The 24,348-nt window shown below is 46.3% G+C and overlaps 1 protein-coding gene across 3 annotated transcripts in view; it reads left to right on the top strand.

Moving 5' to 3' along the window:
• Positions 1–24,348, top strand: part of MAD1L1 (mitotic arrest deficient 1 like 1) — a 482,152-nt gene that overhangs the window by 296,133 nt on the left and 161,671 nt on the right. For all 3 annotated transcript variants that reach the window (XM_075565583.1, XM_075565584.1, XM_075565586.1), the window contains exon 16: positions 15,389–15,596. In XM_075565583.1, coding sequence (XP_075421698.1) covers positions 15,389–15,596 — 208 coding nt within the window. The remainder of the gene's footprint in view (positions 1–15,388; positions 15,597–24,348) is intronic.

The raw sequence follows: 24,348 nt of genomic DNA, 5'->3' as shown, positions 1-24,348 counted from the left end.
AGACCCACTCTCTCAGACTCTCAGACCCACTCTCTCTCTCTCAGACCCACTCTCTCTCTCTGACTCTCAGATCCACTCTCTCTCTCTCAGACTCTCAGACCCACTCTCTCTCTCAGACACTCAGACCCACTCTCAGACTCTCAGACCCACTCTCTCTCTCATCCTCTCTCTCTCTCTGACTCTCAGACCCACTCTCTCTCTCAGACTCACTCTCTCTCAGACTCTCAGACCCACTCTCTCTCTCAGACTCACTCTCTCTCAGACTCTCAGACCCACTCTCTCTCTCAGACTCTCAGATCCACTCTCTCTCTCTCAGACTCTCAGACCCACTCTCTCTCTCAGACTCTCAGACCCACTCTCTCTCAGACTCTCAGACCCACTCTCTCTCTGACTCACTCTCTCTCTCAGACTCTCAGACCCACTCTCTCTGACTCTCAGACCCACTCTCTCTCTCAGACTCTCAGACCCACCCTCTCTCTCAGACTCTCAGACCCACTCTCTCTCTCAGACTCTCTGACTCTCAGACCCACTCTCTCTCTCAGACCCACTTTCTCTCTCAGACCCACTCTCTCTCTCAGACCCACTCTCTCTATCTCAGACCCACTCTCTCTCTCAGACCCACTCTCTCTCTCTCAGACACACTCTCTCTCTCAGACACACTCTCTCTCAGACACACTCTCACTCTCAGACACACTCTCTCTCTCAGACACACTCTCTCTCTCTGACACACTCTCTCTCTCTGACACACTCTCTCTCTCTGACACACTCTCTCTCAGACACACTCTCTCTCTGACACACTCTCTCTCAGACACACTCTCTCTCAGACACACTCTCTCTCTCTCTCTCAGACACACTCTCTCTCTCTCAGACACACACTCTCTCTCTCAGACACTCTCTCTCTCTCTCTCTCTCTCAGACACTCTCTCTCTCTCTGACACACACTCTCTCTCTCTCTCTCTCTCTCAGACACACTCTCTCTCTCAGACACACACTCTCTCTCTGACACACTCTCTCTCTGACACACTCTCTCTCTGACACACACTCTCACTCTCTCTCAGACACACACTCTCACTCTCTCTCAGACACACACTCTCACTCTCTCTCAGACACACACTCTCACTCTCTCTCAGACACACACTCTCACTCTCAGACACACACTCTCACTCTCTCTCAGACACACACTCTCACTCTCTGACACACACACACTCTCACTCTCTGACACACACACACTCTCTGACACACACACTCTCTCAGACACACACACACACTCTCAGATACACACACACTCTCTCTCAGACACACACAGGGGGAGGGAAATCTGATCGGGGGGATCGGAGCAGGTGCCCTCCGCAACTGCTGCTCTGTGTGGGGAGAAGGAGGACCGTGTAAGTGCGCAAGGGGGGGGGGGAAATCGGAGCAGGGGGGAATCGGAGCAGGTGCCCTCCTCCGCAACTGCTACCCGGTGTGGGGAGGAGGGCCGTGTAAGTGCACGGGGGGGGGGCGGAGCAGGGGGGGATCGGAGCAGGTACCCTCCACAACTGCTGCCCGGTGTGGGGAGGAGGAGGAGAGGCGGTAGTGACGTGTCTCTCCCACCGCAGACTCGTTCTTCCATCCCCCATTCCTCTTATACCCTCTCCCCCCCGGAGCACTGCTTACCCGTGCCGCCCTGGTGATACTCAGGTCCTTAATCACCTCAGGCGGCTGCTGCCACACACAGACAGTGACACACAAACACAGTGACCGTGACACACACACACAGAGGCGCACACACACACACACACACACACACACACACACACACACACACACACACACACACAGACAGTGACAGTGAGATACACACACACACACAGAGACAGTGATACACACACACACACACACACACAGAGACAGTGAGATACACACACACACAGAGAGACAGTGAGATTCACACACACAGAGAGAGACAGTGAGACACACACACACACACACAGAGACAGTGAGACACACACACACACACACACACACAGAGACCGTGAGACACACAGAGACCGTGAGACACACAGAGACCGTGAGACACACAGAGACCGTGAGACACACAGAGACCGTGAGACACACAGAGACCGTGAGACACACAGAGACCGTGAGACACACACAGAGACCGTGAGAGACACACAGAGACCGTGAGAGACACACAGAGACCGTGAGAGACACACAGAGACCGTGAGAGACACACAGAGACCGTGAGAGACACACAGAGACCGTGAGAGACACACAGAGACCGTGAGAGAGACACAGAGACCGTGAGAGAGACACAGAGACCGTGAGAGAGACACAGAGACCGTGAGAGACACACAGAGACCGTGAGAGACACACAGAGACCGTGGAGACAGACAGAGACCGACAGAGACAGACCGACAGAGACAGACCGACAGAGACAGAGACCGAGAGAGACAGAGACCCAGAGAGACAGAGACCCAGAGAGACAGAGACCCAGAGAGACAGAGACCCAGAGAGACAGAGACCCAGAGAGACAGAGACCCAGAGAGACAGAGACCCAGAGAGACAGAGACCCAGAGAGACAGAGACCCAGAGAGACAGAGACCGAGAGAGACAGAGACCGAGAGAGACAGAGACCGAGAGAGACAGAGACCGAGAGAGACAGAGACCGAGAGAGACAGAGACCGAGAGAGACAGAGACCGAGAGAGACAGAGACCGAGAGAGACAGAGACCGAGAGAGACAGAGACCGAGAGAGACAGAGACCGAGAGAGACAGAGACCGAGAGAGACAGAGACCGAGAGAGACAGAGACCGAGACACACAGAGACCGAGACACACAGAGACCGAGACACACAGAGACCGAGACACACAGAGACCGAGACACACAGAGACCGAGACACACAGAGACCGAGACACACAGAGACCGAGACACACAGAGACCGAGACACACAGAGACCGAGACACACAGAGACCGAGACACACAGAGACCGAGACACACAGAGACCGAGACACACAGAGACCGAGACACACAGAGACCGAGACACACAGAGACCGAGACACACAGAGACCGAGACACACAGAGACCGAGACACACAGAGACCGAGACACACAGAGACCGAGACACACAGAGACCGAGACACACAGAGACCGAGACACACAGAGACCGAGACACACAGAGACCGAGACACACAGAGACCGAGACACACAGAGACCGAGACACACAGAGACCGAGACACACAGAGACCGAGACACACAGAGACCGAGACACACAGAGACCGAGACACACAGAGACCGAGACACACAGAGACCGAGACACACAGAGACCGAGACACACAGAGACCGAGACACACAGAGACCGAGACACACAGAGACCGAGACACACAGAGACCGAGACACACACACACACACACACACACACACACACACACACACACACACACACACACACACACACACACACACACACACACACACACACACACAGTGACACACACACACACACACACAGACAGTGACACACACACACACACACACACAGACAGTGACACACACACACACACACACACAGACAGTGACACACACACACACACACACACACACAGACAGTGACACACACACACACACACACACACACACAGACAGTGACACACACACACACACACACACACACACACACACAGACAGACAGTGACACACACACACACACACACACACACACACACACACAGAGACACACACACACACACACACACACACAGACAGTGACACACACACACACACACACACACACACAGACAGTGACACACACACACACACACACACAGACAGTGACACACACACACACACACACAGACAGTGACACACACACAGACAGTGACAGTGACACACAGTGACAGTCACACACAGTGCCAGTGCCAGACACACAAAGTGACAGTGCCAGACACACAAAGTGACAGTGCCAGACACACAAAGTGACAGTGCCAGACACACAAAGTGACAGTGCCAGACACACAAAGTGACAGTGCCAGACACACACACAGTGACATTGACACACACACACACACACACACACACACACACACACAGTGACATTGACACACACACACACACACACACACAGTGACATTGACACACACACACACACACACACAGTGACATTGACACACACACACACACACACACACACACAGTGACATTGACACACACACACACACACACACACACACACAATGACAGACAGACACACACAAACACACAATGACAGACACACACACACAATGACACACACAGTGACACACAATAAGCCCACCTCTGCAAACACACAAAAATAATGCCTCTCCCCCCTTGGGGTGGGTAAGGTGCCTGGGAGGGGGTATAAGGGGGCATGTGGGTCACCTGGGGCCCGCGGATGGGCTGCTGGAGCAGCATAGGTAGCCAGTGCAGCTGAGAGACTGGCAGGCCCGCAGAGCCTAAAGGGAGGGGCGGAGCCTGAAGGGAGGGATAGAGGGGCGGAGCCTAAGGAGCCCGGCATTACTGGAGGAGAGAAGGGAGGGGGCAGTGCTGTAGGAAGAGGCGGGCCAAAAAAAATTGGCAGAGTGGCAGCACGGGCAGCCAATCAGGAAAGGGGGAGTTTTAAAAAAAAAAATTCCCGGGGACCGGACCAAATGACTTCCGCGGGCCGGACGTTCCCCACCCCTGAGTTAGAGTAATACATCTGTGACGCATGCTAGTGTCTGATAAGAATTTAGAATCTGCATCTTGTAATGTGTGGCAATATGTGTTGTTGCTCGTGTTTGATAGGCCAAAGAAGGAGGTAAGTGAAGGTCATCTGTAGAAAAATACTGTGGACAACACTTTTGATATCAAGTCCGGGTGCAGATACGGAAGTAACGTCCACGAATAAGAAAACAGCTGCAAAACAGGAGGTTTTTGCACTCATTCTTAAAGGGACAGTCACTCAAATCCTTTCATGTCCAGTTCACGGAAATGGATCAGGGGAGCTGTAACATGCACTGTGCACAGTTACAATTGGTGACAATAGTGGCATGGGCATTTATAGATCAATTCATCCTCTAACCAGGAGATTAAGTACGATTTATTGCTGCATACTTTTCCATAGTTTTTGGTAGGTGTTATCTGCATACAAACTAAACGCCTAGCCACGCACCTCCATAGTTCCAGAAGTCGGCATGCATACAGTACTGTATATAGTGCATTCTTAGAAAGCTCTGATATTTTTATGTTCCATGTAACATAACACACTGACTGTTTTCTTAGTACTTGGGAGTAGTTTCTTTATCTCTTGGAATTCTCAGACTGTGTTATGTTTTCGAGCTCAATGACATATTTGTAGGAATCCTCCAGTACAGATGTTACAAAAATATTAATTGCTATTCACACAAAAAAGGTGCTCTGCACTTTCATATTAGACACACACTTGTAGACTGTATTTCCTGTATGATGGTAAATTCGTTTTTCATCCTAAAGTGCTTTAATTTGAAGCATGAAGCTTTAAAGATGCTAAGCTGATCTTCCTAATACTATACCGTTCCCCTCTTCAAACCCATTACTAATTAGGAATTTTGTCATGCAGTAGGAGGCTTTCGAAGGGTATGGCAAGAAGTAGGAGAACCAATTGTAAGTTACCAACTCATACTTATTCAAGCCATATACATTTAGCGAGAGAATATTGATTTATTTTTGTACGCTGTGTAGTTTATAAATATGCATTAGGATTTCGGCTTATCTGTGCTTTTGTTTCCTTGCGTTGCAAATTCTTCTGGGAAATGAATTTGATATGCAGGGCAGTCAGTTCTCGCTGGCTGGGACTTTTCATTTCTATTAATCCTAAAGTTGCTAAACCTGCAGTTAATGATGAAGTAATGTTAATTTCAGAATAAAATCTATATACTTTTCAGATATATATATATATATATATATATATATATATATATATATATATATATATATATATATATAGTGCTTGACAAATCACCCAAAAATCTACTCGCCAAACCAAAAAATCTACTCGCCACCTAGTCCCGCCCCTAGTCCCGCCCCCAACCCCGCCTCTAGTCCCGCCCCCAGCCACGCATTTAAAAAAAGCCATAAATTGAATAAATTCCTAGTAAGAACATTCGTTTTTGATATTAGTTTATTTATTGTATTACATTATACTACAATTAGTCCTTGTGTGTGTGTGTGTGTGTGTGTGTGTGTGTGTGTGTGTGTGTGTGTGTGTGTGTGTGTGTGTGTGTGTATAAATGTCAAATCTAGAAAAAAAAAGCCAGATGTGGATGACTAGTTTCCTGCACCCCTTAACTAGTGTCTGGATGCCCCCGCTTCACAATATTTAAAGCAGCAATCCCGTCTGGGATCTTACCTGATCCGCAGACCCTCAAAGTCCAGGTACCCTCATTCCCGCAATGTTATACATTGGAGGGGAGGTGTTCGTTACCTGTCTTCTGGGTTAGGGGGGGTTCGATGTCTTCCGTGTGAAGCTTGAGTCAGATCTGGAAGTAAGCAGTATAGGTTATTTCAGTGTAGTATAGGGCAGTTAAGATATCCAGATCCATAGTGTGAGAGTGTGTGGGGGAGAGAGCGAGAGTGTGTGGGGGAGAGAGCGAGAGTGTGTGGGGGAGAGAGCGAGTGTGTGTGGGGGAGAGAGCGAGAGTGTGTGGGGGAGAGAGCGAGAGTGTGTGGGAGAGAGAGAGAGTGTGAGAGAGTGAGAGTGGGAGAGAGTGAGAGTGGGAGAGAGTGAGAGTGGGAGAGAGTGAGAGTGGGAGAGAGAGAGAGTGGGAGAGAGAGAGAGTGGGAGAGAGAGAGAGTGGGAGAGAGAGAGAGTGGGAGAGAGAGAGAGTGGGAGAGAGAGAGAGTGGGAGAGAGAGAGAGTGGGAGAGAGAGAGAGTGGGAGAGAGAGAGAGTGGGAGAGAGAGAGAGTGGGAGAGAGAGAGAGTGGGAGAGAGAGAGAGTGGGAGAGAGAGAGAGTGGGAGAGAGAGAGAGTGGGAGAGAGAGAGAGTGGGAGAGAGAGAGAGTGGGAGAGGGAGAGAGTGGGAGAGGGAGAGAGAGAGAGAGTGGGAGAGAGAGAGAGAGTGGGAGAGAGAGAGAGTGGGAGAGAGAGAGAGAGTGGGAGAGAGAGAGAGAGTGGGAGAGAGAGAGAGAGTGGGAGAGAGAGAGAGTGGGAGAGAGAGAGAGAGTGGGAGAGAGAGAGAGAGTGGGAGAGAGAGAGAGAGTGGGAGAGAGAGAGAGAGTGGGAGAGAGAGAGAGAGTGGGAGAGAGAGAGAGAGTGGGAGAGAGAGAGAGAGTGGGAGAGAGAGAGAGAGTGGGAGAGAGAGAGAGAGTGGGAGAGAGAGAGTGGGAGAGAGAGAGAGTGGGAGAGAGAGAGTGACAGAGAGAGAGAGTGACAGAGAGAGAGAGTGACAGAGAGAGAGAGTGACAGAGAGAGAGAGTGGGAGAGACAGAGAGAGAGAGTGGGAGAGACAGAGAGAGAGAGTGGGAGAGACAGAGAGAGAGAGTGGGAGAGACAGAGAGAGAGAGTGGGAGAGACAGAGAGAGAGAGTGGGAGAGACAGAGAGAGAGAGTGGGAGAGACAGAGAGAGAGAGTGGGAGAGACAGAGAGAGAGAGTGGGAGAGACAGAGAGAGAGTGGGAGAGACAGAGAGAGAGAGTGGGAGAGACAGAGAGAGAGAGTGGGAGAGACAGAGAGAGAGAGTGGGAGAGACAGAGAGAGAGAGTGGGAGAGACAGAGAGAGAGAGTGGGAGAGACAGAGAGAGAGAGTGGGAGAGACAGAGAGAGAGAGTGGGAGAGAGAGAGTGGGAGAGTCAGAGAGAGAGAGTGGGAGAGACAGAGAGAGAGAGTGGGAGAGAGAGAGAGAGAGTGGGAGAGAGAGAGAGAGAGTGGGAGAGAGACAGAGAGAGAGACAGAGAGAGACAGATAAAGAGACGTCAAGGCGCCGTGACGTTGACGCTGCTCCGCGCTGATTGGATGTTTTCAGCCGACAGTGCTCTGAAAAACAGCTTGGCTGTCGGCTGAAAACTCCAGCGCCTCAGCACGCCTGCGGACGCTCGCGTGAGCACCCTCTAAAGGCATCCTCATTGAGTATGCAGGGGCTCAGCGCGGAGCGTCCGCACGGCTCAGCGCGGCCTGTCCTTCTATGGATTCGGCCAGAGAGACAGATAGAGAGAGAGAGACAGATAGAGAGAGAGAGACAGATAGAGAGAGACAGACAGAGAGAGACAGACAGAGAGAGACACACAGAGAGAGACACACAGAGAGAGACACACAGAGAGAGACACACACAGAAAAAGAGAGACACACACAGAAAAAGAGAGACACACACAGAAAAAGAGAGACACACACAGAAAAAGAGAGACACACACAGAAAAAGAGAGACACACACAGAAAAAGAGAGACACACACAGAAAAAGAGAGACACACACAGAAAAAGAGAGACACACACAGAAAAAGAGAGACACACACAGAAAAAGAGAGACACACAGAAAAAGAGAGACACAGAACACACACAGAGAGAATGAGAGACAAAGACAGAGAGAGGGCGAGGGCGACAGGGAGAAGGCGAGGGCGACATAGGGAGAGGGTGACACTCACAGACACACACTCACTCTCACAGACACGCAGAGACACACTCACGCAGACACTCACGCAGAGACACACTCACGCAGAAGACTCACAGACACTCACACACACACTCACACACACACACACACACACACAGACACACACACACAGACAGGCACACAGACAGACAGACACACAGACAGACACACACACACACAGACACACAGGCACACTCACAGACACACAGACACAGACACACAGGCACACTCACAGACACACAGGCACACTCACAGGCACACAGGCACACTGACAGACACACACACACACAGGCACACTGACAGGCACACTCACAGACACAGAGGCACACTCACAGACACACAGGCACACTCACAGACACACAGACACACAGGCACACTCACAGACACACAGGCACACTCACAGACACACAGGCACACTCACAGACACACAGGCACACTCACAGACACACTGACAGACACACAGGCACACTCACAGACACACAGGCACACTGACAGACACACTCACAGACACACAGGCACACTCACAGACACACAGGCACACTCACAGACACACAGGCACACAGGCACACTCACAGGCACACTCACAGACACACAGGCACACTCACAGACACACAGGCACACTCACAGACACACAGGCACACTCACAGACACACAGGCACACTCACAGACACACAGGCACACTGACAGGCACACTGACAGGCACACAGGCACACTCACAGACACACAGGCACACTCACAGACACACAGGCACACTCACAGACACACAGGCACACAGGCACACTCACAGGAACACTCACAGACACACAGGCACACTGACAGACACACACACACACAGGCACACCGACAGGCACACTCACAGACACACAGGCACACTCACAGACACACAGGCACACTCACAGACACACAGGCAAACTCACAGACACACAGGCACACTGACAGACACACAGGCACACTCACAGACACACAGGCACACTCACAGACACACAGGCACACTCACAGACACACAGGCACACTCACAGACACACAGGCACACTCACAGGCACACTCACAGGCACACTCACAGGCACACTCACAGACACACAGGCACACTCACAGACACACAGGCACACAGGCACACTCACAGACACACTCACAGACACACAGGCACACTGACAGACACACACACACACAGGCACACTGACAGGCACACTCACAGACACACAGGCACACTCACAGACACACAGGGACACTCACAGACACACAGGCACACTCACAGACACACAGGCACACTCACAGACACACAGGCACACTCACAGACACACAGGCACACTCACAGGCACACTCACAGACACACAGGCACACTGACAGACACACAGGCACACTCACAGACACACTCACAGACACACAGGCACACTGACAGACACACAGGCACACAGGCACACTGACAGGCACACTCACAGACACACAGGCACACTCACAGACACACAGGCACACTGACAGACACACAGGCACACTCACAGACACACAGGCACACTGACAGGCACACTAACAGACACACAGGCACACTAACAGACACACAGGCACACTAACAGACACACAGGCACACTCACAGACACACAGGCACACTGACAGACACACAGGCACACAGGCACACTCACAGACACTCGGTCTGTCACTCACACACTCACCGGGTCACACGTGGCAGCAGTGGGGTCTCCGCACGGCAGTGGGCCCTCTCCAAGACATGGGACACACAGCGCAGCGTGGGCCTCAGCAGCAGCAGCAGCAGCAGGTCCCAGCAGCAGCAGCAGCAGGTCCCAGCAGCAGCAGCAGCAGGTCCCAGCAGCAGCAGCAGCAGCAGGTCCCAGCAGGAGCAGCAACAGGTCCCAGCAGCAGCAGGTCCCAGCAGGAGCAGGAGCAGGTCCCAGCAGCAGCAGGAGCAGGTCCCAGCAGGAGCAGGTCCAAGCAGGAGCAGGTCCCAGCAGGAGCAGGAGCAGGTCCCAGCAGGAGGCGCGCACGGGGGAAGCTGGGTTTGCACTTCCCCCTCCGTCCCACGTGGGGAGCGGAGGGGGGGGGGCTGGGTTGCGCGCGGGGCTTGGTTTGGGCTTCCCCCTCCGTCCCACTTGGGGAGCGGAGGGGGGGGGGGGCTGGGTTGCGCGCGGGGCTTGGTTTGGGCTTCCCCCTCCGTCCCACGTGGGGGGGGGGGAGGGATGCGGGGGATTCTGGGTTGCTGGGGGGAACAGGCAGCGCAAATGGCAGGACACTCTGCTTGGCCTGTGCACGCGCGCCGGGACCACAGGATTTGCCGCCATTTTTTTTAACTTTTTTTTTAACCCAATCAGGGAGGGGGATTATTTATTTATTTAAAAAAAAAAAAAAAAAAAAAAATTGGCACGAGCAGGGGAATTCATTGAGCTGCAGCACGGGTCGCCAGCTGCCTAAATCCACTCGCAACGGGCGACAGGTTAACATTATTTGTCGAGCACTGTATATATATATATATACACAAATACAACTGTATGCTCATCTGCATGTCTTAGGCAGGTCTGCAACCCCGCCTTTCCCCATCACCCAGCATACAGCACTTCCACTGCAGCAAGGGATTCTGGGAAATGACATGCAAATGAGCACACAGTGTAATTTTTTGCCTCAAAAAACATTTTTAACATGGTTCCCTATAGGCTTAAGCTTGCTGCATGGTCACAGCTTTGAGCACAGCCAGGGTTAAGGTGCATACCCAGAAAACCACCCACAGACAGCTGTTTCGATTTTGATGGGTCTCATCAGTGTGGGGTTGATTTTAACTGGGTATGCATGAGAGGCTATGGGATAGGCTATACCATATAGGGAACCATGTTAAAAATGGTTTTTGAGGCAAAAAGTGACACTGTGTGCTCATTTGCATGTCATTTCCCAGAATCCCTTGCTGCAGTGGAAGTGCTGTATGCTGGGTGATGATGGGGAAAGGCGGGGTTGCAGACCTGCCTAAGACATGCAGATGAGCATACAGTTGTATTTGCATATTTGCTTTCCTGTGGAGGGTTTTTGTCACTTTTTTTACTCACCATAACTTAACTCAGTATTATGGTGTATATATATATATATATATATATATACATATATATATACATATACATATATATATATATATATATATATATATATATATATATATATATATATATATATATATACATACATACATACATACATACATACATATATATATATATATATATATATATATATATATATATATATATACATATATATATTTATATATATATACATATACATACTGTACACAAAGGAGAGGGATTCTACAGTTTCTAGTGGTTTATGCTTTTAACAGAAATTTAAGAATGTAACTACTGTACTAACACCAAGACATTCCAAATGGTCCTCTGAGCACAGTATTCAGGATCTAACAGCAGCCACCATCAAACAGTGGCCACCAATGCAATCTCCGTGTAAATATCGTACCAGTTCTCATCGGTGCTTCCAGTATTAGGAAGTTATATAAAGTATCTGTCGTCTAAATTTAGGATAGGTTGAACTTGATGGACATGTCTTTTTTTTTTTTTCCAACCTCATCTATAACTATCTAATATGTACCATGAAGGTTGTTTCTTTGGCCATCTTGATAATAACGGTTTATGGGCTTCCTTGAATATTTCTAATCCTCTTTTAAACCCAATAATATTTCCAGTCAAAAAAATCGAAGGTTAATGAGTTTCTTTGGTTGTTTATATTCTGAGTAAAGAAGGGATTTCCATTGTTTATCTATGCTCTACCTGATCATTTTAGCCGGTGACCTTTTAGTCCCTGTATTATTATTATTAGTTTTGCTTTATGACGATGCATATAAATCTCTACCCACCGGTAAGCACTTGTACTATACTGGTCTCCATTCAGATATGATTAGAGTTGAATGATGCAAGCTTGTCATTCCCGAAGTCTCCAAGGCAGTTTGCTTGTAGTAACAACTGTTTACAGTCTAATTTGGAAGGTTGAAATCCAGTCTCCAAGTACGTTGTTCCCCATAAATCTTCATGTTCTCTCCCAACAAGTGGAAGGCGTAATGTTCTAACGCTGTATCAGCAGTGTATTCCGTAGCTTCACAGTTATAAAAATGACATTTTTTACCAGCCAATGTACCCTGACTGAAAACCTTGAGACCAAAGTAATAAAGTTTCATTTTTGTTGTATATTCTTCACCTTGAGAATATTTAGCCATAAAAATAGGTCCATAAAAGTGTTTCATGGGGTCTCTGAAAATCTCTTGGCATGTTGTATCAGATAATGATTCCTGTGGGGGAGGGACAGCTACACATTTCTCGTCTTACCGTATCCGAAAAGGAAACCTGCTGTTAATACCCAAATGTCGAATCCTTTGCTACAGTCCCACTAGTTTCCTGTGATTTTGCTGGTCTCCCAGGTAGGAAAGATAATAAGGAATGGTAACCAAATGGGTGTTTAATTGATTTTATTATGGTTCTAGGTCAGCCCCGAACCGAGCACCCACATTTACTGAGAGCTGCTATCAAAAGGGAAGCACAGACTGCATCCTATACTTTTAATCATGTTGATTCTGCTGGAAAGGGAGCTAGTGCCCTCAACGCACAACTATGGTCAACTTTATGCAAGTCATTTTTATTCACATTGCATTTCAGATTATTTTGAGTTCAGTGCGACTGAACAACCTTTTTAATCTGGGACCTGGCAGAAAGCCCTGCTATTTCTCCAAAGGCAATTTGGTAGAGATTACACACACTTGTTTTATCTGAATTGAAATAAAGATTTTGGAACTGGAGCAGTTTTCTGTATCAGAAAGAGAGAATCTTAACCTGTAAATGTGGCAGAAGCCTGGGGTGCATTTGTGCAATTGAGTTCCATGTCCCAGCCCCAATGTAACTACAACACACATCGCTGCGAAATGCTCCAAGAACTAGATTGGCCATCACTTGAGTCCAGAAGCAAAGTTAGTTGTTCCTGCCTTACCTTTACTTTCTGGGCAAGCTACCACCGTATCTGAACAAGCTCCTCACCCCTACCACACGCAGCACTTATCACCTGAGATCTCCAAAAGACACACGGTTCAATAAAGTATCCGGCCGCTCCTCCTCTTTCTGTTAAAGATTATAAGGTACCAGAGGGTCTATTGCTACTTTATAAATATTGTTATACCATAAACATTACTGTAGTTTGTCTCCCGTTGTCTAACCTAAAGCCACATGTGGCATATCACCCAGAGAAGGCGGTCTCAAGCCCCCGCCTCAGCAGCAGGTGTTAGTCTGAGGTATTTAAGAGGGGGTTACATATATACAAATTGAACTAAATTTAAACTCTGTCTCAACGGCATTAAAAAAAAAGTGGTAATTCAAACCATTTTTGTTTTTCAGAATAGGTTAGAGGGAATTTTATACCCAAGAAGCCAGAACTCATTTGTCTGTCTGAGAGTTTCCCTTTGTCTCTCTCAGTACAAAACGTAACGATGAACGCACTTCGTTAAATGCTGATTTGCAACTTTTTTTAAAAAATTTTATTAACGTAGAAGTATTTTTAAAATCGTTTTGGTCACTTCACATTTCCATGTAAACACGTCCCACTGAGTTTTTCTACAAACTGTGTCTGGTTTTATTTTGGTGCTAGTGATTTGCAGTCTTTAATACCACGAGTAAATCGTTCTTTCTGAATGGTACTTTGTTTGCAAAGTAATTATAATTCTGTAATTTGTCAATGATTCTTGAATCCAGTGTTCCCGGAAAAATCGGAAAACAATATTGATTTTGGTTAGAATAAAAATAAGTTAATCGCTATTTTGGAGTGATTGAATCTTTCTAATGAAGCCGAGTACACGGCTGAGATGTTTACATCGTTGTGTTGACCCACGAGGCGGACTGAGTGTTCCTGAGATGGGGTGTTAGACGTACTGGGATGTCGTTTTGATAACCTGAGCCATGTCACACTAGATTATTGCGCTCTTATTAGTCTCAGCATTTAGTACTCTCTTGGTGTGAGATGATTCACTTTTAGGATACTTGTGATCTGATCGGTTCCACCATATCATATATTTTGTCGTAGCTCCTTTCCACGTATTGTAGTTTCAAACAGTAAGTCATATGCTATGCAGGAAATATCTTCCTGTCTTGGCAATTAGCATACAATGCTTCACTCCATGGTGATATGGAGTATCACTGTCATGCCATTTGTGCTCCTCCAGTAGCGGAGTTTCCCATTTTTATTTGATTGTGCTACTTGTCCTTAAAGCTTTTTTATATGTGTCATCCGTTGCTTCACTAATTGTTCCCCTGTGACACGGGTAGCCAACTCCAGTCCGCAAGAGCTACCAACAAGTCAGGATACCCCTGCTTCAGCACAGGTGGCTCAATCAGTGGCTCAGTTTTTGACTGGATATCCATGATTGAGTCACCAGTGCTGAAGCAGGAATTTCCCTGAGAACCTGACCTGTTGGTAGCTCTTGAGATCTGCAGTTGGCTACCCCTGCCCTATGGATATTTGCAGGATGTTTGAGGACACTGGAACCTGCATTCTGACCTGCAGATGTAGCTATTGAATTGGCTCCAATAACAGTTTGGGCCACCCTTTCTGGTAGAGAAATAGGATTTGTTTTGAAGCCTAAGTCATTAGCATGTCTTATTTACTACGGTATCTATATATAATTCTGCATACATGGTTAGAGCTGCGGTATGTAAACCGAAACATACAGTATGTACACAGACCGAAATACTACTTGAAAGTCAATGGGTTTCTAGAGCATAAGGAAATAAATTTCATTTTATTTTTTTCAAGGGTTCCTATGATCCAAGCAAAACAAAAGTGATTCACCTAAGGCTGAACCCAGCAAGTAAAGCCAATCAGAACCGCACGGACGAGGTGAAGCGTCTCCATGAGGAATGTGCTAAACTTCGAGAGATTGTGAGGATCCTAGAGGCGGGAACAGCAATTCCTGAAAAACTCGAAGCATCGGGAAGCCTTCCATCTTCACAGGAAGTAACAGGTGGGTTTGTGTCCGGTGGCAGGCTTCCATTTTATCCCAGGGAGAATCCTGTTTTAGAACGATTAAAAACATTTTATTTTTTTAACCGTATACTTTTTTTTTTTGAACTACAGTACTGTACAGCCAAGGAAGGAGAGATTCGTTTTGTGCTTATGGTTTAATTCAGAAATTTTAAGGGTGGTAATAAAGTGCAGGCAAGATCCCCGGAAAGGATTTTGGCTTCTGTCCGCAGTTAAATCTGCTTATTCCCGCAGCCTTCTGCCATTGCTCTTCCAATCACAAGTAGGACAGAATCGGTACGATGGTTTAAAGCAGGAGTGGACAGCTCCAGTCCCCAAGGGCCACCAGCAGGTAAGGTTATAAAGATATACCTGCTTCAGCACAGGTTGCTCAGTCTCCGACTGGAGTTGGCCACTCCTAGGTTAAAGGATTGGTGGAAGTCCAGCATATTTGGTTACACAATAGCAAAACCTTTTTGCCCAAAGCACCATTTATGTGGTATGCATTTTTAAGCTGCTCAGCAGACGCCTGAAAACATTTTTAGAGTTTTTGGTTCTAAATTTCTGTATCCTAAGCTGCTTTTTCTGTCCTGTGACGGCCGCTAGGGATTAGGACTTTAACCTGCAGCATGTGCAAGCAACGGTGGAAGTGATGCAACCAGCAGCATCATATGCTCGGATCTCGTGTCCTGGCTGCGTGGTCTCATTTGTCATGATCACACGGAGTCTGCAGTTTTTAGAACAAATGAAGCCACACGCACGAGGGTTATTTCAAACCAAGAGCTACTGACTTTGTATTCCTCCATTATTGCACAGTAATCAGAATGAATGTTTTCTCATTACGATGTTGTATTAATTAATGCGATGGGCAGAGAACAACTGTTTCATCTCCTTTGTGTCATGAAGCCATAAAAAGTAAATGACAGATGCATGTGAATGAGAGCTCGTGTTCAACTATTGTAAGGACCATTCCCACTATAAAATCAGTCATAGGAGTCCTATTGCACAACCACTTTGCTATAGCCAGCGATTTGTCTGCTAAAAACAGTTGAGTCAATATTATTTTGTCTACTTACTTGTGTACCTTGGCAGAAGAGTTCTTTAATGGACTTTCTTTTGCTTAAGGCACATAATTATGCAATAGTCTGTTACAGCTATGCTTTCTGTAGAGTTTAATTTTCGGTCTCGCCAACGGAAACCCACACGAATATATATATATTTCCTTAATAATCTTCACTGTTTTTGAGTGGCGTCTCTCTTGCTCATCACGCCAACATTCAGGATTTGCAGGTAAGCAGGCTGTAAATGAACCCGTCTGGGCTTGCTTCATTTATCAGTCGGTAATCGTGGCATACAGTGCATAAACGAGGCCGCAACAGTCGGAAATATGTTCAAAATCAGCCGGACTTTGGCGCCGTGCATCCTGCTACTACTAAAGCGAACCACATAGAACCGCAATTTGGACCTGATAATGGAAAAGTCTATACAGTTAGAATGGTTACACGTTTAAGAGATAATTTGCAAGCCTTAAATTAACTACATTCCTGACATGCCCATATTAAGCTTACTCCGTATTTAAAAGATATAGAAAGATGTTGAGGGTTTCCGAACAAAAGTTCCGGTTTGCATGTAAAGGGTTATCATTTCTGTTGTGTGACAGCATAGTATTCGGGTTTAATCTGGTCCTGTTCGGGCGATGACGTGACTTTGCCATCTCACACACTAAATCTTTACATGTTTAATGGGTACCTTGCTTCTTATTAAAGAACCAGCAGGTGAAAAGGGATAATTTGCTTTGTGGTTAACAGCTGGTACCTCTGATATGAAAGCCATAATAGTTCAGCTATAATCCTTATAGTTCAAATGGCTCAAAATTACATTAAAGAGTTTGATTTAGATGGATTTTGCATTAATATACTATGTTCTGAGGTTGTTCATCTTGTTGGCATATAATGCTGCTTCTCTTCTAATATCATGTTAGATGCTATAATAATGGAATTATTACTCTGTGCGCTAAAGATCGTTAAATGTGACTCTATTAAAATCAAGGTTATACTGGGCTTTAAATCTATTTGAGCATAACCACTGGAGGCATGAAAACAGCTTGGCCTGTTGCCACTGCTTGCAGTGGTCTCTCGTCTGTGTAATAATAATCTATTAAAATGTGCACCGTGGCGGTGGGAAAGAAGCTGTGCCGGCATATCTGTGACCGGTTAGTGTTCTTATTCTGCAGACGTTAACGTAAAGATGATGGCTTACGCTGTCCCATATTAATGGAAGAGAGAGGTGCCAGGCATCAGGGTATCATTTGATAGGTATTCTGCCCCCCACTAGGTGACTTTAAAATCGACACTCTAATATACATGCTGAAAAATGAATAACTGTAAGGCTGCGGTCCTAGTGCGTTCTCGGCACAAGCACCGCCCCCCAATCAGACCGGGCCCAGTACCTGCCTCGGCGCGCATTTAGCAGCCGCGCTGTACGACGAGTTTTCTCAAATACAAAATAATTACATTTGGAACTTGCGACGGAGGCATGGTCACGCCCCCACCGGTGGTTCAGCCAATGAGGGCGCAACCAGCCGCGTGAGGTCATGGCCACGCCACCGCAACCCCACCACGCCCACTCCCGTCGCAATCTCTCCCTCTCTCCCAAGACCGCAGATCGCGGTGAAGCGCTGTGCACGTGCCGCCCCCCTGCCGGGCACACGTGCTACAGTGCTGACTGGGACCGCAGCTTTATGCCTTTAGTCATGACAGCAGTTCATAAAATGTATCTGTATGTTTCTTAATACTTTGTCATTACCTCAATGGTTCACAGTTTCCATACTTGGCAATGTCTCTAATCCCAATTTTTTAATGTGTGTAATTTATTCATTCAAGGCATACTCCTTGTGAGTAAGGGTATCATCTTCAGCTCTTGTTGACCCACTGCTGGATGAAGCTCCCCCCCTCCCCGCCCCCCAAAGATCTTCCATCTACTGCAGTTACAAGTCTCTCCATGTGCCTACAACAAACTTTCTGATTGAATCCTCCCATCTTACTTTTTGTCGTCCTGTTGATCTTTTGATTTCCCTTGGAATCCATTTGCGGACCTTATTTGTCAATTGATGGTTATTTCTTTGTAACGCGTGCTCACCACAAATGAAGCGCGACCGCGGTGCTGAGGTAGGGAGTTGTGTAACGCCAGGTCAGGAGTACGGATGTGAGAGAAGTATAAGGTACTTGCCGGTTCAGGATTGGAAAGTAGCGGATCGTCGGTATATGTAGCCAAGTTCAGGACTGGAGACTGGAGGATGGTCGTACGATAGCTGGATTAGGAGAAGAGAGGTGCGGAGTCCAAGGTACGTAGCAGGGTCACTCCCACACCGGTCTTGTCCGTCACCAGGGCGGGGGCGGAGACTGGGGAGGCTGGATGAGCGCACACGCCGCGCGCCGGAGCCGGAACCCACGGGCAGTCAGGCCGCACAAGGTCCACGCGCGCATAACGGGGCAGTGAGACTGCGCTTCCTGTGTGTCCATCGCGGAGGGGTCTTTCAGGTGTGGAAACGGTCTCCGGCCGCCAGGATGGCGATTCCTCACATTCTTCTTGCGAGATGTCCGGCCCACTGCCATTTTATCCTCTTTTTCCTCTGCGACTTTTGTTTGCTTTTGAATCCCATTCATTCTTTTTCCTGTCTCTTCAGGTAATAACCAGCAGTTCTGAGTTATCTTCACATTTAGGGTCCAAATTTCACATCCATACTGGTGAGCACAGGCTGAATCCACTGGTCGTCAACTTTCCTCTTGAGACATAGTAGAAGATTGTCTTATTTCTTCCAAATGCACTCTATTCCATCTTTATTTAATTATTGATTTAATTGAAAAGGTTTTCATCCATTGCTGGCCAAGGTAATCATAGGTTTTAACAACTTCTAGGTCTATTTTGATTTTTCTAGAGTTGACACAATTGTTAAACATGTATTTGGTCCTGCTGAGATTCATATGGAGATCCACCTTCTTTCTTTGCCTTGGAGAATTCTCTGATTTGTTGCTGGAGGTCTAGTAGAGTTTTGGAAAAATAAATGTATGTGTATTTATAGATACACGCACAAAGTTTAGTACTAATTAAATACTTAAAACATTTAACTTCCTATTTATCAGTTTCAATTCTCTGAAATCCTGCATGACATTGGCAAGCAGCGTGTTCAAGATGCCTCCAGCGTTTACATAGTTATAACCTCTGTAGCAGAGTTGAATTTGTCCTAAACATATGCGTGTGTCAGTCTTCCTACATTAAGCATGGCCTGAAGGTACTTTCTATAAATATGAGCACAGAGCTACAGCAGGAGTTTAAAGAACTGTGCTATGGAAATGCAATGATTACACTTTCAAGCTTGTGTCTGTTTTAAATGGTGAACTTCATGGTTTGGTCAATTCCAACTGCTGCAGGATTTTCTGAACATTATATACGAAGGCAATCGAGTATATAACCCACATTAAACTTATATGACATGATTCTTTAATTATTTTCATGTCAAGTCAATCAAAGTTAACACCAGTAAATCAGTGCATGTAGCTCTCCACCCCACCCCCGCCCCCACCAAGAATATTTGAGGGCTGTTTTCGTTTGTAGCTAATAACTTTTCATAGACCATTCTGAACGCCTGTGTGGAGTTCTCTTTAAACTATAGAAAATTGGAAAATGTTAGAATAGAAAATCATTGCTGATCTCAGAAGGAGGGCATACAAAGTGTCATCATGCAAAAAAAAAAACCAATTCAACAATCCATAATCCCTGAGCATGTGGCCCCAATGGGGCTTAAAGCACTTTTTACAGGCCTAGTCCCTGCCTCATTGGTGTAGGACGTTTGTCCACGGCCAAATTGCTGCCAGCACTCCGCCGCAATGCAATTTGGCACCGGGACTACTGACCGCAGGCCACCTCGCTACTGAACATCTCACCGTCGACTGCCGCTGCCATCTCTAAAGGTCTTCAACATCGGACCTCCCATCCGTCGCCAAAAGGTTCTCAGCCACTGATGTCCCTGCCAAGATTATACTGATCTCCCCGCCGAGGTTACGCTCATCTCACTGCTGAGGTACTCAGCCATCCGCTGCTCCGACAACATTTGTGAGCGCGCCCGTGCATGCAGTAGGACACAGCACGTCAGCACAATTTTTAATTTCTCTCAGGAAATTTAAAAATGCGTCCTGCCTGTGGCGGACGCGCCGAGTGTCCTGCTGAATGCACGGGTGCACTCACAAATGGTGTAAGAGCGGCGGCCAGCTGAGTAGCTCAGTGGGGAGATCAGTGGAACCTCAGCAGGGAGATCAGAGCTTGAGGACCTTTCGGAGGTGGCTGGATCCGATGCTGAAGACCATAGGACCTTTAATGATGGTGGCGGCCGGCGGGGAGATCCGATGCTGAGGACCTTTAAAGATGGTGATGGTGAGATGTTCAGCAGAAAGCTGCCCTGTGGTAAGGTGTGTTAAATCGTTCAATACATTATCACAGCTACATATAATAATTCCGCATTCCGGTTTAGCACACAAAAGATACACGTATTTGTCTGAAGTTATTAAGTACATACACAGCAGATATACTGTATGGTAGATCACAACAAATATGTCATATGCTTTTCAAAGAAGCTGCATCATCTGTTGTTCCTTCCGCTCTCCCTCGATGGAATCCTTCTTTCTGAAGTTATTCTGTCTCTTAGCTCCCTCAGCTAATTAATCTGACAATTTTGGTCTTATGCAGAGTAAAGCCTCATACACAGCATCCTGTTCTCAGTATTATGACTGAATATGGTATCACATGCATCTTTCTAGAAGAATCCATTGCTTTGGTCTATCTGGCATGACAAATATGGTAATCGCCCTTGGATATCCTTGAATATCTTATGACTGGATCCTTTCACAGATGGCCCAAGACAGCTGTGTCGTGTCATATCCATCCCTGAATCCAACTACAGGCATACCCCGCATTAAAGTACGCAATGGGTCCAGAGCATGTATGTAAACCGAAACTGTACTTAAAGTGCTACCTTTTTTCCAATTATCGATGCTTTGGTACAGGTAGGGAGCCCGTATTGCAGTTCAGGACGTGCTACACAGGCTCATGCGTGAGCTGCCGTTTGCCTATTGGGCGAGGGGAATCAGCGCGTCACTACTATGGCGGTCTGTAGGGCAGAATAAGTGTCCGTACTCGTGAAGCGAGCGTACGGACACAGGGGTATGGGGCTATTGTAAATATGTCCTTTCTCGCGAGTGTCCTTAAAGTGAGTGTCCTTAAAGCGGGGTATGCCTGTATAGTAGTTAGCCACACCGTTTTACTTCAAAATAACCTCCTTGTAATTTTATCTACTGAACATTCTTTTACTTCACATAATCTTTATGTAGCATCTGCCTTTACATCAATCATAACTTGGAAGGGTAGGAGGGGGAGAGTCATTCTAACAAGGTGTCCTGTGGTCAGTAGTACCGGCGGTGACTTGGGTTGCGGTGAAGCGCAGACAGCAATTTGGCCGCATCCTGTGGCCAAACGTCCCATTCTGTGCACCATAAAGCTTACTTGAAGACTGAGCCACTGATTGTGCCACCTGTGCAGACGCAGGGATATCCATAAAACTGGACCTGTTGGGGGGATCTTGAGGACTGGAGTTGAGCAACGCTGATCTAGTCTATAGTCTTGCTATCTCTTACATGTCTTCCTTTCTCTTCTGCATCATTCATTATGGTCTTAAATGTACTCCCTTTGATAAACATTGGAAATTAAGTTGATATTTCTTATAAGAATTACAATTTAAAAAAAAATTAAATGGGACTTCATTTGTTACACAGGCTGTAGTGTTATTCATGTTGGTTTATTATACGGAAAAGATCCTGGATGCAACCATCTTGAATGTGACACACTTAAAATAAATATATATATTCTAAAAAGTGCATTTTCTCATTAGTGCTGTGAAATGGCCTTATTACATGGAGGCGTACAAAAATGACATGAGAGGTCTTTCAAACACTACCAATATTGGGCATTCCAGTTCTTTCTCTTAGGAGTTTGTCAGGTTTTAAGACAAACCTCATCTTTCACATATATTTACAAAAGTCCTTTCTATGGTATTGATTTGGAGGAAAGCTTAGTATTGATGTGCGTTTGTGTTATAATTGTATCACATCACCTTCTTGTACCAGGTTATACTTATTTTACTCTATGTACACAGGGTTACAACATTTAAGTTTTTATAATATGGGACTCTGAAATAGAGTATGAAAGTGTGATGTCATTATGAGCGATGAATGATTTGCAATTGCTCTGAGCTGAATGGTATCTTTTGCTTGACCGCTATATCATCTCTGCTCTCGGCCGGGCGGCAAAAGATGCACACTGACCTAACAATTTTAATAATTTAGCAAGGCGACATCTATCGGAAAAGGTAACTATTACACTTGAGTTGAAATCTATTACGTTTTTATGACTGATTTCATTACAGTAATTTTAAGTTCAGGCATTTTACGTCAAGGCGCTGAAATACAGGAAAAAGATGCGTCCCGACAGGTCTTTCTTGGACAAGTCAATGGAATAAGGAACGATCCCGTATGTACGGGACATCTGGCAATCATACATGTGCATGTCTTCCCCAGATTAATACTTATTCACATGCTTTGCTCTTCACGTCGCATTGCAGAAGCCGTGTTTAATACCCTGCGGTATGCCACCGTTTATAAACTTGACAATGTCCTCTGTTTATTTCCCTGGAAATTGAATCCTTGCCTTGTCCTTACTACTTAGACATTGGGAGAAATACTCATTGCTTTACATGCTGATTATGGTTGGCTAGCCCATGGGCACTGTCCTTTAAATTAATAATACATTCCAGTCGTCATTGAATGATTGATTGATTTTTGGATTCTTTCCATGGTCTACTTGCCAATGCTCACTGCCCTTGACCCAAACCATATGCAGAAAGTAGTTATTGCTGGTTCGTAAAGCTGTGAGCCTTGAATTAATATCCGCATCTACTATTCAGTAATCCGGCGTAATCGTCTATAAATAAAATTTGCGCTTTATTGCCAAACAATTTATGCACTTTGCCGAACCTTCTTTAGTAGTTTTTCATTTAATTGCAAGTTAATGAGCTGCTGTTAAAATGGTTTTTAATGTCTAGTAAAGTATCTTACTTTATGTATGTATAAACTCGAATAAAAATATAGTAGGAATATTTTTTCATCACTACATAAATAATTGATTATATATCACTTGGACACATGCTGACATACGCTAACTACAAATGTTTTGGTAATACCACTTGAAGGTGAATTTGCTTTTTTTAATAGAATGTACCTGTGGTAGGCAAAAGATTTCAGACTTGTGCAAAGGTTGTCATCCAAAATATTTACTTTATTGCTGAGGGCTTAGGGCTTTTTATTAATTGTCAACAGAATGTTAATAGTTTATATGGTTTTTGCCTTTGTCAACAAGTAAGGGAAAAGCACAGGTGGTTTGCCGGGTTTGAGGTATTCCTGTCTTTCAGATGAAGTGTTATTCTACAAAGAGTTGTCCAGTGGTTGCCTTTGTACAATGCTCCTGACAGATCATGGTCACCTTGCCCACGCTTGCACACGTAGCATCGTTTGAGGCTCTTGCTGCCCTTATCTCATGTGGCTTAGTGGTTCCAGCTGCCTGCCAGATCTGTTTGTTTCAGACAGCAGGTTTTGATTAGGTATGATAAGCGATAAGGCCCCAGGATGTACTCAATTGACAATGCATTT

This window comes from Ascaphus truei, chromosome 11, assembly GCF_040206685.1.
Source record: "Ascaphus truei isolate aAscTru1 chromosome 11, aAscTru1.hap1, whole genome shotgun sequence".
Lineage (NCBI taxonomy): Eukaryota > Metazoa > Chordata > Amphibia > Anura > Ascaphidae > Ascaphus > Ascaphus truei.
Note: the sequence above shows the minus strand (reverse complement) of the source record. Positions and strands in the feature narration are given on the sequence as shown.